At 40.9% G+C, this 17,538-nt stretch overlaps 1 protein-coding gene across 4 annotated transcripts in view; it reads right to left on the reverse strand.

Annotated features, from left to right (window-relative positions):
- Window positions 1-17,538, reverse strand: part of ADGRG2 (adhesion G protein-coupled receptor G2) — a 129,896-nt gene that overhangs the window by 69,174 nt on the left and 43,184 nt on the right. For all 4 annotated transcript variants that reach the window (XM_025438029.3, XM_025438027.3, XM_025438022.3 and 1 more), the window contains exons 2-3: window positions 14,242-14,289; window positions 257-375 (exon numbers count right to left, since the gene is read on the reverse strand). In XM_025438029.3, coding sequence (XP_025293814.1) covers window positions 257-374 — 118 coding nt within the window. In that variant the 5' untranslated portion in view covers window position 375; window positions 14,242-14,289. The remainder of the gene's footprint in view (window positions 1-256; window positions 376-14,241; window positions 14,290-17,538) is intronic.

Below are 17,538 nucleotides of genomic sequence, written 5' to 3' on the forward strand. Positions count from 1 at the left end.
GGGAAGGGGCAGGAATGGGGAGCTACTGTTTAAGATGTATAGAGTTTCTATTTGAGATGATGCAAAAGTTCTAAACATGGATAGTGGTGATGGGTGCACAAAATTGGGAATATATTTAATGCCAGGGGTTCAATGGTTAAAATGGTAAACTTTATGTTATGTTTATTTTATCGTAAAAAAAATCGTAAATGAATACACATACACAGAGATAAAATAGGGAAAAAAATGAAAAAAAAAAAAAACCCAGGCACCTTACCTTCCAAGGATGCAACCAGAACAACATGAAGACAAATGATAATTAGAAATATCTTGAACATCAGTAAAATTTCTTCAAGTCTGCCAACATGGCCCCACTGCCTGCCAGAGAAAAACATCCTGGAATAAAGTAAGGGGAAAACATATCATCAGAGCATGCCATAATCACAACACAGCAATGCCCAAGAGATCAGTTACTTAACCAAGGCAACCTGCAATCCTGCTTCCTTTAAATTACTCTGGTTCCAGAGAACTGGCAATCCCAGATGGGGCACTGGCTACTAAAAGCAAAACCTATGTTTATTATGGAAGGACCACCCAGTGGGATATCATATTACATTAAAAGCTATTTTAAAAAAACAACAACCAGAAACAGACTCATAAATACAAACAACAAACTAGTGGTTGCCAGAGGGGACAGGCAAAATAGGTGAAGAGGATTAAGAAGGACAAACTTCCAATTATAAAATAAACAAGTCACGGGGATGAGAAGTGCAGTATAAAAAATACAGTCAGTAAAGGACAAACATTATATGGTCTCATTCATTTGGGGAATATAAAAATTAGTGAAAGGGAATAAAGGGAAGGAGAGAAAATGAGTGAAAATTTCAGTGAGGGTGACAAAACATGAGACTCCTAACTCTGGGAAACAAACAAGGGGTAGTGGAAGGGGAAGTGGGCGGGGGGTTGTGGTGACTGGGTGACGGACACTGAGGGGGGCACTTGGCGGGATGAGCACTGGGTGTTATGCTATATGTTGGCAAATTGAACTCCAATAAAAAAATTTAAAAAAATACAGTAATATTGTAATAAACTTGTATGATGTCAAATGGTAACTACACTTAGTGTGGTGAGCATTTGGTAATGTACAGAATGGTCAAATTACTTTGTTGTACACCTGAAACTAATATAATATTGTATGTCAACTATACTTCACTTAAAATTTTTTAAAAAGATAAGCAAGGTGGTCCCTTGGTTATTGAAAACATCAATACATGCAAACTATCAAGAGAAGAAATTTAAAACGCAAATCGCCGCATATATAATTATCACCACTATATAAAGCCTGGTTGAAAACTATGCTAAGAATCAGAAGGGATGGGACGCCTGGGTGGCTCAGCGGTTTGACTCAGGGCGTGATCCCGGGGTCCCAGGATCAAGTCCCACGTCAGGCTCCCTGCATGGAGCCTGCTTCTCCCTCTGCCTGTGTCTCTGCCTCTCTCTCTCTCTCTGTGTCTCTCATGAATAGATAAATAAAATCTTTTAAAAAAATTCAGAAGGGGTCAGAGAATCCTGTTTTCTTCTATTTATGTCTTATACTGTAAAAGGATTTCCTCTTTATTACATACAAGTTCATCATCATTGCTTGCATCTTTAGTAATCAGGACAGAGTTAACATTTTTTAAAAAGCAAAGTTCGTATCAAAACTGAATTTAAGGGCAGCCCGGGTGGCTCAGCAGTTTAGCACCGCCTTCAGCCCAGGGCGTGATCCTGGAGTCCCAGGATCGAGTCCCGCGTCGGGCTCCCTGCCTGGAGCCTGCTTCTCTCTCTGCCTGTGTCTCTCACGAATTAATAATAATAAAAAAAATCTTTAAAAACAAAAGACAAACTGAATCTCTAAGAGCCTCATTTACCATTCGCGGATTCATTCACTCAGCAAATATTTACTGAGGGGCAATTAAGGAAATTTCTGGAGGGGGCCTGGCACGCAGCAAGACTCGCAAATCCTGTGCTGGGCTGCGTCTCGCACGATGAGGGGCTGACGGGGAAGCCGGGCAGGCAGCGGGCGGCGGGCGGCGGGCGGCGGGCGGCGGGCGGCGGGCGGCGGGCGGGCAGCACCAGCAGCCGAGGCGAGGCGGGCGCGGGGTGCTGAGGCGGAAGAGGCCCGCCGGAAGTCGCAGCCTGCGCGGGCTCGGGCACGGGCTCGGGGAAGTGAGAGCCCCCCGCCAGGCTGCCTGCGCAGGGCGCGGGGCAAGGGCCGGGACCCAGCGGACGGCACTCGCTCCCACAGCGCGCCCGGGAGCCCGGCCGCCACCGCAGCTTCCGGCGGCCTCGGGTCCAGGCGCCCACCGCCGGCGGGGAACGCTAAAGGGCGCGAGATCCAAGGCTGTGGCTCTGGCCTGCGACGTCTGAGGGACTCTGGGCAGGTTACTCTCCGGGGCCAGGCTTCCCCATCTAGCAAACTGCGACCACGGCGCCAGCCCCGCTGTGTCGCTGCGCTAAGGAAGCCCCGTGAGGCCGCTAAGAATGATATTCCTCAGCCATTAGAAACGACGAATGCCCACCATCTGCGTCGACGTGGATGGAACTGGAGGGTATGATGCTGAGTGAAGTAAGTCAGTCGGAGAAGGACAAACATTATATGTTCTCATTCATTTGGGGAATATAAAAAATAGTGAAAGGGAATAAAGGGGAAAAGAGAAAAAAATGAGCAGGAACTATCAGAGAGGGAGACAGAACATGACAGACTCCTAACTCTGGGAAACGAACTAGGGGTGGGGGAAGGGGAGGAGGGCGGGGGGTGGGGGTGACTGGGTGACGGACACTGAGGGGGGCACTTGGCGGGATGAGCACTGCGTGTTATGCTATATGTTGGCAAATTGAACTCCAATTTAAAAAAAAATGCTAGCGGGCCTCCTCACTCATTCGGCCGGCAGGGGCCTACTTTGCACCTAGCTCGTGCAGGGTAAAACAGGGCAGGGTTACGGAGACGAGGGCATGGAAAGACGGGGGTAAAAAACAATTTCTCAGCCTCAGGGAAAAGCTGGCAACCTTTTTTTTTTCTTTAAGATTTTATTTATTAATTTGACAGGGGAAAAGAGAAAGAGAGAGAGAGAGCACGCGCGCATGAGCAGGAAGGGGAAAGGGAGAGGGAGAAGCAGACTCCCCACTGAGCAAAGAGCCCTATGCAGAGCAATGCAATGCAGATGCAGAGCGATGCAGATCTCAATGCAAAACTCAATCTCAGGACCTCAGGACCATGACCTGACCCAAAGGCAGATGCTTGACTGACTGAGCCACCCAGGTACCCAAAGCTGTAATCTTTAAGGATCCTGTAACTTCATAGCCATCACCAGAACCAGGGAGGTAATTCTTTCCTTGGAAATGGCATGATAAGGCCTTAGACAAGAGGCAAGTCCTTCTCCTTTCAAAGAGGACTCACATTTTTTTAAATCAATAAACTATATTATCCATTAATAATACACTGTGTTAATAAGTTGTAAAATGCCTCTGGTTTGACTCTCCACTTCAGCACTTTTATCCTCTGTTCATAATGGCATATTATTGACCCTCCCAAATGAGTCACTCAAACCAGAATGCAAAGATGTAGCAATGTCTCTCTAGAGGAAAATGTAAGTGTCTGCTACAGCTACACACAATATTGATGAATCTCAGAGATATAAAGTTAGATTAAAAAGCCTGACATGAAAGAATGCATATTGTACAGAATTCCATTCATATGAGATACAAAAGCAGGCAAAACTAATCGATGGAGCAAAGAGCAGGTAGGGTGGTTATCCTTGAAGGGGATGCGGGTAATAATAATTAGAAGTGGGCATGAAGGGGTTTCTGAGGTACAGGTAAATTCTGTGTGCTGATTACATGGGTGTGTTCAGTTCCTGAAACTCATTGACATGTACACTTAAGCGTGTGTCACAAAAAGTTTCATTTAAAAGTTTAAAAATAAAAAATTTATAAAAATAAAATAAAAGTTTAAAAATTAATCTGTTTTTTTATTTCTCAACTCAGTTCCCCCTCCAAAAGCACTGCTATTATTATTTTTTTAATCTATAGTTTGTGAATCAAACCTCTACCAAAAAATTCTCTCCTATACAAATGCCTTGGCTCAATTCTACCTAGAATTTGTAAAACAGACTTAGAAGATATACTATGCAAGTACCTAATTTTCGTTCTGGAAAGAGTATCAGGGCAGTTTTATTTTTGGAAAGGAATTCAGAATTCACCTAGCCTCATACACTTATTCTACATATGAAGGAAGAAGCCCAATATGCTCTGGGAGATGGGTCAAGGCCATGTGGCTATTTGGTGGGACTCCTACTCTTTCTACCAGGCCACAGTACTGGCCTCCTGAGAAGGTATCTCCTTGGAAGTAAACTTCTGAGTCCATCAGGTGAAATGAATCGACAAATTCAAAATTCTGTTATATAATTTCAAAATTTCTGCAAACTCATTCTTGAGCTTTGCCAACTCCTAGGGCAGGACCTCCTAAGTAGTATATAAGATAGGGTCAAAGTTAAATTAGTCATGGTACACAGTGACTGGTTATTATGTGCTGTAACTTGGGCCTCTGATCAAAATAAAGGCGTGAGCCTTTTCACTGAAGAGAGCTTGTACTCAACTCTCAGATGAGAGCAGGAAAGGCCAGAATGAGGGGTGATTCCAGCAACCATCTTGAAAAAAGAGTATGGATCAAGGACTTAATACAGACCAGACACCACTGAAAAAACTGCTTTCAATGGTCAAGCCTGAAATATCTTTCCTCAAGACTGAATATACATTTCCTAATAGAAGTTCTATGGTATTTAAAATAATGCAGCTCCTACTGCCTTCTTATAAGCTAGAGAACACCCTGTTAAGCCATAAAGTCCTAGGATCATTGATCAAAGAGGGAAATCTATGGATTTTGAAAGCCTTATTCATCATATGTGAAAGTCATTTCTATCTTTTTGAGCTAGAACTTTTCTTCAGCTTGTGGTTTAAGTTGGGTTTGCTCGGATCCCTGGGTGGTGCAGCAGTTTAGCGCCTGCCTTTGGCTCAGGGTGCGATCCTGGAGACCCGGGATCGAATCCCACATCGGGCTCCCGGTGCATGGAGCCTGCTTCTCCCTCTGCCTGTGTCTCTGCCTCTCTCTCTCTGTGTGACTATCATAAACTAATTAATTAATTAATTAAAAAAAATTTTAAGTTGGGTTAGCTCAATGCTATCCGGATCACCAAGAAAGATGATTTAAACAGCCACTGATGCTTAGCAAATTTTCATGGTGCTAAAGATGGCTGGTAAGATCACATCAATTGCAAAGAAAACTATCTGCTGGCATTTAAATGGTAAAATCTAGACCTTGCCACTAGACAATCACTCATAAAAGATTATCCAAGCTTCACCTTGGTCCCAGGCCCCCTTTAATGGTTGTGGAAACTGATGTGAATGGCAGCCCCTGGGGTTGTACGGTACACAAGCAACATGACTGGTATACCATGGCCCTGCTTGTAATCCTCCAAGAAATTCTTCTAGATCTCTTCAATTTCTTTAAAAATACTATCACTCATCATATTTTCAAAGACATATTTTAAAGTATGTCATCAGTGTAACCCTGAATGGCAATAAATGATAAATTTATCTATCTAATTGAAGAAGAAGATTTAAAAGTGTGTGTGTGGGGTAATAGCTTGATACCACCTTAGGGTAGGTCTGGGTAAGGGGAATACTCTATTACCTCTGGTTGACTGGTATACCATGGTATATTTGATTATACCATGGTGGCTATGATATATGCAATGAGCAATATTTTTGACCTAAGTAACAAGAGGTGTGGTAATTATTCCCTGAGTCTCCTAGAAGACTTTGTGCCTTTGACATATTTACAGAGTTATAAGTATTGGTTAACCAGACTTGTACAAGGGGAAATTTAAAAGGGAGGTACTGAAGAGGATCTCAGTGCAATTAAAGCCATTGACTTGGATCATTTAACTGTCAACAAAGTCAGAGATCTCAAGGTTGCTTTTTTTTATTCCCTGGAGTCTCTGGTTATATGCTTAACTACTCTAAAAAAGGCACCAAGAAACTGTTAGTAAAAGCATAATTAGGGGATCCCTGGATGGCTCAGCGGTTTAGCACCTGCCTTCGGCTCAGGGTGTGATCCTGGAGTCCCGGGATCGAGTCCCACATCGGGCTTCCTGTTTGGAGCCTGCTTCTCCCTCTGCCTGTGTCTCTGCCTCTCTCCCTGCCTCTCTCTCCCCCCCCCTCTCTCTGTCTCTCATGAATAAATAAATAAAATCTTTAAAAAGAAAAAATAGCATAATTAAATTTTATTTGAACTCTTCTAAAAGACCCTGATACAGCAAATACCTCAGAAAAAAAAATTTCTTCCATGTTCCAAGAATATGTTGGGTTCAGTTATTTAGACCAAACATTCTGCTGAAGACAATAAAAAATTACAAATGAAATATTAAGATCATTTTCTTAAATAAATCAAAGAGCTGACAAGATAGAAAAGAATCCCCAGGCCAAAGGTGAAGTGAAAACAGGAACTCAGAGAGGTAATAGAAACAAACCATTTATGCCAGAGGTTATGGGCAAACCTGAGTTCCAGATATGAAATACAAAAGTTCAGAGACATGGAGAAAAAAAATGCAAGGTCTAACATACACTTAAAATTCAAAAAAGAGTTGGTTAAACATCTGCCTTTAGCTTGGGTCATGATCCCAGGGGCTGGGATGGAGCCCTGCATCAGGCTCCCTGCTCAGTGGGTTGCCTGCTTCTACCTCTCCCATTACCCCCTGCTTGTGCTCTCTCTCTCTCTCCATCAAATAATAAAATATTTTTATTAAAAATTCAAAAAGGAGGGTAAAGTCAATGTTTGAAACTATAATGATTGAATGACCCCAAACTGGTGAAAAACATCCATCCACAGATTCAAGAAGTCTAAAGAATCTTTACAAGAAATAAAAGGAAATCTACACCTAGACACAAAATAGCGAAACTAAAGAAAACCAAAGACGAAGAAAAAACCTTATAAGTGGCCAGAGAAAACGAGGCAGTTAGCCTTCAAAGGAGCATGTAATCTTTTCAGAAGAAATAATGGAAGTCAGAAGCCAGACAGAAACTAGGATATTGTTCACTACCTGCAAATACTCCCTGAAACAAATCCTGAAAGATGCACTCAGGCAAAAGATGTAAGATCTGAGATGCAACAAGGAATGAAGAACACAGAAAATGGTTAGCATATGAGTAGGCCCATTCTGAACACTTGTGATAAACAGGTCAAGAGTTTAAAAGGAGGTCGAGGGGTGCCTGGCTGGCTCAGTCAGTGGAGCATGTGACTCTAGATCTTGAGGTTGTTGAGTTCAAGCCCCACATTGTGCGTAGAGCTTACTTTTAAAAAAGTTTTTGAAATTAAATAAATAAATAAAAGAAGGTCCAATTTGCCCTTATTCTTCCACTAAGGCTCCATCTCAAAATATAAGAGGTTTGTGCACATGTATGTGGACACCCCAGCCTGTACATCCAAACTCCTCTCTCTCCCTGTAAGCAGCTACCCCTTGGTCATCCCTTAAGTCTAAAGGTATGGACATCTGCAACATGACTTGCCCAGGAGAAGAGGCCTGCTTGGGTCCTGGAAATAGGCACACAATGACTGGATAGGGAATTCCAGGGTCCCAGGTTCCCACAGCAAGATCTAGGAACATGGGTTGGGGGAAGAGTAAGGCAGGTTCCAGGTGGGCATCATTTCTTTATGTCACACACTTCTCACCCTTGGAGTGAGGGGTATGATTAGGGAAGGGCCAGAGAGGGCACTTCTAAAGCATGAGACAGAGGCCAGAGGCCCCAGGTGCCCAAAGCCAAGGGTGGCACTATATACTGGTAAATCCAAATGAATGGGTTTTTTAAAATTATCTTATTTTATTAAAATTCAATTAACATAGTGTCTTACAGGTTTCAGATATAGAGTTCAGTTATTTATCAGTTGCATGTAACACCCAGTGCTCATTACATCATATGCCTTAATGTCCATCACTCACGTACCCCATCCCCCCACCCACTGCCCCTCCAGCAACCCCAGTTTGTTTTCTATAGTTAATAGTCTCTTAAGGTTTGTCTCCCTCTCTGATTTTGTCTTATTTTATTTTTCCCTCTGTTCCTCTATGATCCTTTGTTTTGTTTCTTAAATTTCACATATGAGTTAAACCATATAATGATCTTTCTCTGATTGATTTGTTTAGCTTAGCATAACAAATGAAGGTTAACTATATAAAACATTAATAATAATATCTTGCAGGGATAAGTGAAACGTGATAGCATAAAAATGACTATATTATTTACATATACATTACATAATATAGGAGATATATATCTCAATTAGGAGATAAAAAATGAAATTAATGAATTAAAATCTTGGGACATCTGGATGGCTCAGTGGTTGAGTGTCTGCCTTTGGTTCAGGTTGTGACCCCAGGGTCATGGGATCAAGGCCCACATCAGGCTCCTTGTGGGGAGTCTGCTTCTTCCTCTGCCTATATCTCTACTCTCTCTGTGTGTCTTGCATGAATAAATAAATAAAATCTTTTAAAATAAAACAAAGAAGAGAAATTAAAATCTTCTAAGATCCTTATATTAGAGGAGGCTAAAGGTATGGATTATCTTCAGACAGTGAAAAAGTTGGGTAGATGCTGTGATTTTTATAGCAGCTACTAAAAAATAGAGATGGGGTACATAACTTCCTAACAAGTGGATGGTGGGGAGGGCTTTAGAATATTCAGTCAATTTGAAAAAAGGCTCCAAAAGGGAGCAAAAGAAACAAAGAATGATTAGGAAAAATAGAAGATGGTAAATGTAAACACACATACATAGACACACACACACGAATCAATGATTCATTAAATATAAATGGACTAAATGATTCAATGAAAAGGCAACAATCATCAGACTGGAAAAAAAACAAAATCCAAATATGCTATTTATAAGGACACAACTATAACATAATGATACAACATGTTTGAAAATAAAAGAATGGGAAAGATATGTAATGCTAATACTAATCAAAAGAAAATACATTTATACTAATATCAGACAAATTATATTTTAAAGCAAAAAGCTGTACCTGTAAATAAAATGGTTCATTCATAAAAGGTTTGATTCAATAAATAGAAAGATGACAAATTTACATCTCTATCATTATTTGGTAAAATTCAAATAAGTCATTAAGGATATAGAATATTGAATGACAAATTTAACCAATCTGACTTAAAGACCATGTATGAACCCTCTACTACACTTGGGAGTATTTATGAAAACCAAGTCATATATGAAGTCTCAGGGGTGGCCTGGATGGCTGAGTCGTTAAGTGTCTGCCTTCAGCTCATGTCATGATCCCAGTGTCCTGGGAACAAGCCCCTCATCGAGCCCCTCATCGGGCTCCTTGCTCAGCAGGGGGTCTGCTTCTCCCTCTCCCTCTGCTGTTCCCTCTGCTTGTGTTCTCTGGCGCTCGCTCTCTCTCTCTCTCTGTCAAATAAATAAAATCTTAAAAAAAAAAAAAGAAGTCTCAAAAATGTTTTACAGAATTGGAGAAGGGAAAAGGAGCATGTTCTCTGACCATAAGACAATTAAACCATAATAAAAAGATAAATTGTTGGAACGCCTGGGTGGCTCAGTGGTTGAGCCTCTGCCTTCAGGTCAGGGTCTGATCCCAGGGTCTGGGATTGAGTCCCACATCGGGTTCCCTGCAAGGAGCCTGCTTCTCCCTCTGCCTATGTCTCTGCCTCTCTCTCTCTGTGTCTCTCATGATTGCATAAATAAAAATCATTTTTTTAAAAAAAGATAGGGCAGCCCTGGTGGCTCAGCAGTTTAGTGCCACCTTCAGCTTGGGGTATGATCCTGGAGACCCAGGATCGAGTCCCATGTCGGGCTTCCTGCATGGAGCCTGCTTCTCCCTCTGCCTGTGTCTCTGCCTCTCTCTCTGTCATGAATAAATAAATAAAAATCTTTAAAATCAATCAATCATTGTTATTTAACAAATAACTTACAGGTCAAAGAAGAAGTCATAACATACATTAGAAAATGTTTGACTTGATCAAGAATAAAAAGACTGTATTTCAAAGCATGTGGGATAGAACTAAAGATCTTTAGAGTGAATTTACATTTTAAATGTAAATTTAATAGAGGAGTGCCTGCTGGCTCAGTCATACAGCATGTAACTCCTGATCTTGGAGTTGTGGGTTCAAGCTCCACACTGGGTGTAGAGATTAGTTAAAAATAAAATGTTTTAGGGGCTTCTGGGTGGCTCAGTCAGTTAAAGGTCTACCTGAGGCTCAGGTCATGATCTTGGGGGCCCTGGGATCAAACCCTGTATCCCTGCATCGCCTCCGTGCTCAGTGGGGAGTCTGCTTGAGATTCTCTCCCTATGTCTCTCCCCCCACCACTCCATTCCTTGCTCACACCCTCTTTCTCAAGATAAATAAAAATTTTTAAAAATAAAATATTTTTAAAATAAATAAATAAATGTACATATTAGAAAAAGAGAAAGCAGGACATCTGAGTGGCTCAGCAGTTGAGCATCTGCCTTTGGCTCAGGGCGTGATCCTGGGGTCCTGGGATCAAGTCCCACGTCGGGCTCCCTACTGGGAGCCTGCTTCTCCCTCTGCCTGTGTCTCTGCCTCTCTCTGTGTGTGTCTCTCATGAATAAATAAATAAAATTTAAAATAAAATAAAATTTATTAAAAAAAAGAGAAAGGCTTTAAATTAATGAGTTAAACTCCTTCTCATTAAGTTTGTAAAAGAACAGCAAATTAAACCCAAATAAGAAGAAAGAAAATAATAAAAACAAAAGCATAAAACAGTGATACAGAAAAAAGCACATAAAATACAGGTTATTAACACAGCCAAGATTGTTCTTTGGGAAGACAATTCTGGCAAAATTAAGAAGAGGGGAGGACAGAAGGAGAGGGGAAGGAAAAAGAAAGAGCGAGTATCAGCAAATAGCCAATGAAAAGGATTTAAAAAGCAACATAACTGAAAATGCTATAAATATACAAGATAGGGCAGCCCGGGTGGCTCAGCGGTTTAGTGCCACCTTCAGCCCAGGGCGTGATCCTGGAGACCTGGGATGGAGACCCACGTCAGGCTCCCTGTGTGGGGCCTGCTTCTCCCTCTGCCTGTGTCTCTGCCTCTCTCTCCCTCTCTGTGTCTCTCATGAGTAAATAAATAAAATCTTTAAAAAAAAATAAACATACAAGATAAAAGGAGTTTAGGGATAACATTATTCAATAATTTTGAAACTCTAGCTAGAAATGGGCAAATCCCTATGCATATAACCATCAAGAAGAAATAAATATGAATATATGTATAATCATTAAAAGTCTCAAAAATTGTCCCAAAGACAAAGAAAAGTCCAGTCCCAGATGTTTTCACCCATGATTCTATCAAATATTTAAAAAACAAGAATTCCAATCTCACAAAAACTCTAAGAATAGAGAGAGAGAGTACAGCCTAATTCATTTTTACCAACCTAAGATAACCATGATGCCAAAACCTGACAAGGAAAGTCCTCGCACTTTTTACTCATTTTATAAATCAAATGAGACTATTTACAGAAGTCTTTGGAATGCTCACAGAAATGTCTAGCAGCAATTTCAAATCTTGTAAACTGGGGTAATCTGAATAAATACAGGACAAAAGGAACCATTCCGAACTTCAGCAACAAAATTTTTTGAAGATAAAGTCACCAAGAACTAAAGCCAACAATGCTGTAGTAAGAGAGATGACAACTCATGTGCCCAAAAAAGCCCATGTCCTAATAATGACAACAGAAACTGGGTTAACTGGTATGTGATGCATCTGAACTCCAAGATGGCAGCCTTGCATATCATTGGTCATAGCACAAAGTCAGGTCAATGGGGAACCATCCAGCATGAGATGGTAATATGAAGCTTTCATGTCTCTAGAAGCAAATGGAAGGAAGGACACGATTTGTTTGGTTTCTGCAGTGCAAAGTGATTTCCTTAATAAGCATTAAGTGCTTTCTAACTCAGGGGGGAAAAGCTTTATTCAATAAAATAAGTGAATCAATATCAGATGTGCAAGATTAGAAATAAACTGTGCACTTAAAGTAAACAAATACAAAACTCTGTGAAAGGTCTGATATTTTCCACCTCCCTCACTCACATCCAAACTCCTCCACTGTCCTACCTACAATCGGCCAGCCTCTTTACCCAATGCATGAATTGCCCAAGGCAAAGCGAAAACCTGCTTGTCTCTCCCCTCATTCTTTAGGCTCCTTTCCCATGCATGATAAATATGATGAACAAGAGCTTGCCTGGAAGAGCCATCTGTCGGCCTTCGAACCCAGGCTCCACCACTTAGAGTGTAACCTTCATCTGTTCCTTAAGCTCTCTGGACCTAAATTCTTCATCTAAAAATTGAAGATGATGATAGACTCTACCTCATAGGGTTCTATAGAAATGAAATGAAGTAATATAATGAAGGTCTTTGTATAGTCAAGAAGTGTGAGCTATTATTATAAGCATAATTATGAGACAAGTTTATAGTATACTCTGGTCCTAAATGTAAATAGATCGGGGAATTATTTCCTATGATCAATCATCTAGTTCATAAAAATGTGTTTAGGTTCTATTACATGCAAGGTACTAAGCTTGGGACTTAGGATACTACAATAAACAGGACAGATATCTTTCCTGCCCTCAAGAACTTATAGCCTTATGACCAATGAGCTTAGATTAATTGGTCATTGGTGTAGCCAAATAAATAGCGAGTTTAACTTTCTCTTCATGGTCCATGAGACTCAACTTAGCCTGAAAACAAAAACAAGGCACCAGAACACAATATCCTTGTATATATAGACTCTCGGTCTCCACCTCACCCCAAGCCCAGCAGCATGCAACTCCACCCATCGCAGGCACTCAAAAAAGATTTTTTAATTGATTTGGTCTGGAATCTGTGACTGCATAATAATTCCATCAATATGTAGAAGAGAAAAATAGGAGACTCTCCTTAAAAGCATCCTCAAGATGGTGACCTGCACTGGGAGATGGGGAGGAAGTACATGGTTTGTATCATCAGAAGATCATAGTTGATTAGAAGTGAGGTACTGAGAAAAGCGAACCAGCCACCAATATTTTGTGCCTTTCCTTGCTTTTGTCATCACATCATGCCAACTCCTGCTTCAAGTCACAGCTTGGCCATTTACTAGCTGGGTGATCCTGCTCAGATACTTTAACCTTATCTATAATAATAAGGTATCAGCATTTAACATAATAACCATGTTGTTATTTATCATTTAAATTACAATAGGATCATTATAATTTATATTAATTGCAATAAATACTTGCATTGGTTACAAGATTTCTATTGTTTACAACAGTGAAGTCCCAGAAATAACCAATATTTACGAGTCTCAAAGGAAACAGAAAGTGTAAGTCAGTAGTGGTTTGAAATTTTCTGTATAGGGGCACCTGGGTGAGTCAGTCGGTTAAGTGTCTGCCTTTGGCTCAGGTCATGATCCCAGATCCTGGGATCAAGCTCCACATGGAGCTGCCTGCCCAGCAGGAAGCTGGTTTCTCCCTCTCCTGCTCCCCCTGTTTTTTCTCTCTCTCTCTCTCTCTCTCTCTCAATCTGTCAAATAAATAAATAAATAAATAAATAAATAAATAAATAAATAAATAAATTCTTTTAAAAATAAGAAAATAAAAATTTTAAAAAATAAAAATTTCTGTGTAGAAGAGAGTTAGGAGCAGAAATCTGGTTGGGAGGAGCCTTTGGAAACTGCATGGGCACAGCACTTTAAGTAAAACAGAGAATGTTCAATAGCCCACTTCAAAGCATGAGGAGAGCTGTTGGAGACAGCGAAGCCTGTCCAGGGAGAAGGAAGGAAAGGGAAAGAGTGAAACCAAATCCCAAAGAGATTCTCTGGAAATGATCATTTTCCCTCCCCAGATTTTACCGCACCAAGTGACTTCAAAACATGTACACATTTCTGAAAGTTCTTAAAAAACAAATGGATTAGCAAAGAGAAATGGGTCCGCAACAGAATCCCCAAGGAAAAGAAAATGTCTGAAGAAAAAGGCTCCAAGTAGGAGTGAGGACTTAAAGACAAAACAAAACAAAAAGGAATACAGTGGTTAAGGGGATGGGGATTTGAAATGGAGAGAGGTCATTTGAGAGAAATAAAGAAAACAACCAAACATGTTCGTTATGTCTACAACATTATCATGTAAAAAAAAAAGCCTCACTCACCTGACAGCAGGAAATTCAAAAGAAAAGCTGGAGAGACTCTGCACAAATCTGAAAATGAGAAAAAGAAAATTAGATCAATGGAAAGTGGGCCTTCTCGGCACCATAATGCTTCAAGCTACTGTCAGCCCCTCGGCTGTGGCCCGCAGACCCTCTGCTTGTATACCAGGGCTTGAACTTGGAAGCAGAGATAACAAACGAAATGGAGGAAGTAAACCCTGCTCCTCAGGAACTCGTTTTGAACTGGAAGACCAGCTGGAAGCCCATGTTGGGGTTGACCATGTTAATGTTATAATAGCGTCTATTACTGCTCTGTCTCAGGCTTCATTAACAGCAGGACAGGGGTACTGGACAATGCAGTGACTGGATCTGGGGGGGGGTGCGGTGGGTAGTCTCTTCTAAAAATCATTCTTTGTTAGATGCTTTAACATGTTTTTGTGATTTAACTTCCCTAGAACCTAAACTCGTTGGTACCAACAATTGGGCCATTTATGTCTCTTGTGCCTCTAAAGCCAAAGGTAGAATTCTTTCTCCACAGAGGGGCCAAAAAGAGAACTCTATTGATTTTTAAGTTTGGCTCAGAGTTGAAAGGGGGTGGTGGGGGTAACTGGCAACGATAAGAATGAGGGACAAGACAGATGCATACCAGCAAAAAGGAAGAGTATGCCCACCCAAGGCAGACCACATTATTGACAACTTGACTTGTATCTTTCAAAATATTCCATTATGCTTTACTTCAAAACCAAAACACTAGTATAGCTATCAATTCGAAGAGGACAGTCATGCCACACAATGGTATCCCCTCATGTGAAATACAAGAATAATGATTTTCAAATCAAGATGTGTGAGAGGAAACAATCTGTAGGTGATCTTGGAACCAACTGACCTACTTCTGGTTTCAGTCAACAGACTGAAATGCTCAGGGAGGAATCCAAGATATAAATTAAGTGAAGAAATAAGGAGTCATGTGAGTTTCTATTGATCATGATACATTCTTTAAAAAAAAAAGTAGTTGTTGGGGCACTCAGCTGGCTCAGTTAGTGGAACATGTGACTCTTGATCTTGGGGTTACGAGTTCAAGCCCCACAATGGTTGTAGAGATTACTTAAAAAAATAAAATATATATTTTTTAAAAAGTAGTTCTTGGGCGCCTGGGTGGCTCAGTTGGTCTGAGCATCTACCTTCGGCTCAAGTCATGATCTCGGGGTCCTAGGACAGAGCCTCACATTGGGCTCCCCGCTTATTACCAAGGAGTCTGCTTCTCACTCTCCCTCTCTCTCAAATAAATAAATAAAAATATTTTTAAATGTAGTTTTTAATAAAGCCTGATATGTCAGAAAACTTCATTAAGCAATGTTTAAAGAAGACAAAAATGAAGGCCAAGCATGTCATCCTGTCTTAAGATGAACAAATTACAAACACATGGCACAATGCTCAAGTGGAATGAATGTAGGATTAACAATTGAAAAACATTCAAATAATCAAACAAAGAAACAAATTGATTGTGACTTGAGTATGGAAATAATTTCACTTCACATTTGTGTAAACGGAAGATTTTCTACCTAGGGATTTTTGATGAAATTTCACACCTCTAGCACATTACCTCTTCAAAACCTTTTTGACAGCAACAATGAAGCACACTTCATGGTTCCTGGTCACCAAATTTATTAATAAACAACAACATAAGGCTCTCTTTGCTCCTTTGGAGTACTTTCAGGTAGAAAAAGAAGTCCAGCAACAACAAAATTTGTTTTGCCCAATGAATGAAAAAATGTAAAAGGCTAGTAATATTCAAATCTGGAGAGCACGTGGGGAAATGAACAGTCACATACACTATTGGTGGAAATGTCAACTTTGAGAGAATAGTTTAGTTAGGTTTTGAAAATGTTAAGTGTGCATACCTTTTGATCCAGAAATTCTCATTCCAGAGGTTGTCTGCACAGAAATACTGACACACAAAAAAGCTGTCATTGCAGCTTTGTGTAAAGGGGGGAAAAAGCCTAAATCTCCATCAGTGGATGAATAGATACATAAATGATGGTCCATCCATATTATGGAATATTATGCAATGCTTGAGAAAATGAAGTTGATTTACACGTATTGACATATAGAGATTGTGAATACATGTAAGCCAAAAGAAAAAAAATCAAGTTTCTTAATAATACATATACTAGGCTCTGTTAAGAAACAAGCAAAACTATATATATGCATGCTTATTTGTGTAGTGACAAGAATGCGCACGAAAAAGCCTGGAAGGAACCCCACCAAGCCTCTACAGAAGCAGTGTGATGGAGGAAAAGGATGGAGCCCAACAGAACATAAGACATGTATTTGTGTATCACTTATGCAATTAAATACATTTCTTATAGCAAAGAAAAGCAGAGAGCAAGCCATCCAGGTTCTCCAGAAAGAGCTCCCAAATGGAGCTCAGAGGGAGGCTAAGTAGGAGGTAATACCATCACTCACTCAGCTGGAGGCCATCTCCCCTGGCCCTGCCCTAATCTAATTAGAAAGGCCCCAATGAAAGCACAAAGACTTCTGGTTGCAGAGCCAAGAAACCAGCCTCCCAGCCGAGGAGCAGGAACTCACTTGAGCAAGTTGTGGAAAAGAATGTCAAAAGTAATGATGTGCAATGCTTGATGGACAGAGAAGCCTAAATGTAATGAAAGAACTGCACATCCTTCAGCCCCGGGGCCCTTCCTTGCCACTGTCGCTGCACACCCACCATCCTTTATCTCCCACAGAAACTAAACAGCAATCAGGACCCAATCACCACCAGTCTCCAGGAACAAAACATAGTGACTGCCAATGTTCAGTCTTCTTACATCATTGAAAGGAAAGGGCAAGTCACAAAAGGAACCGTATCGACTTATGTAAGACATGGCACAGAACAGAAACTTCTCAGAGAAGAACAGCAAATTCACCAACTGCTAGGATTAACTGAAACCTCCCAGTTGCAGACTGCCCCAAACCATGACATCAGGGAGGCTGGAAATTCATCCAACTTCCTCTATTTATCAAGCTGGCTGAGAGCCAGGGTAATACCAGAGTGAGCAGGGGGGAAAAAGGGCAAGCAGAGTGTACAAGTGGTTTGGGTGGGAAGGAAATGATCTCTGTATGTAGTTAGAGCCCTGTTTCAGTATCGAATAAGCTCTGAGAGAGGCAAGCCACATCGAAGAATCAGGACTCCTGTGCTCGTAGACTGTCAGAGGCCCTGGGTGCTGGCCACGGGGCCCAAGCATCCTGGGGATAGTCAACAAAACAGGCCAAGTACACAGGTAACAGCCAGCCAGCCCAGAC

This window comes from Canis lupus, chromosome X (assembly GCF_003254725.2).
Source record: "Canis lupus dingo isolate Sandy chromosome X, ASM325472v2, whole genome shotgun sequence".
Classification (NCBI taxonomy): domain Eukaryota; kingdom Metazoa; phylum Chordata; class Mammalia; order Carnivora; family Canidae; genus Canis; species Canis lupus.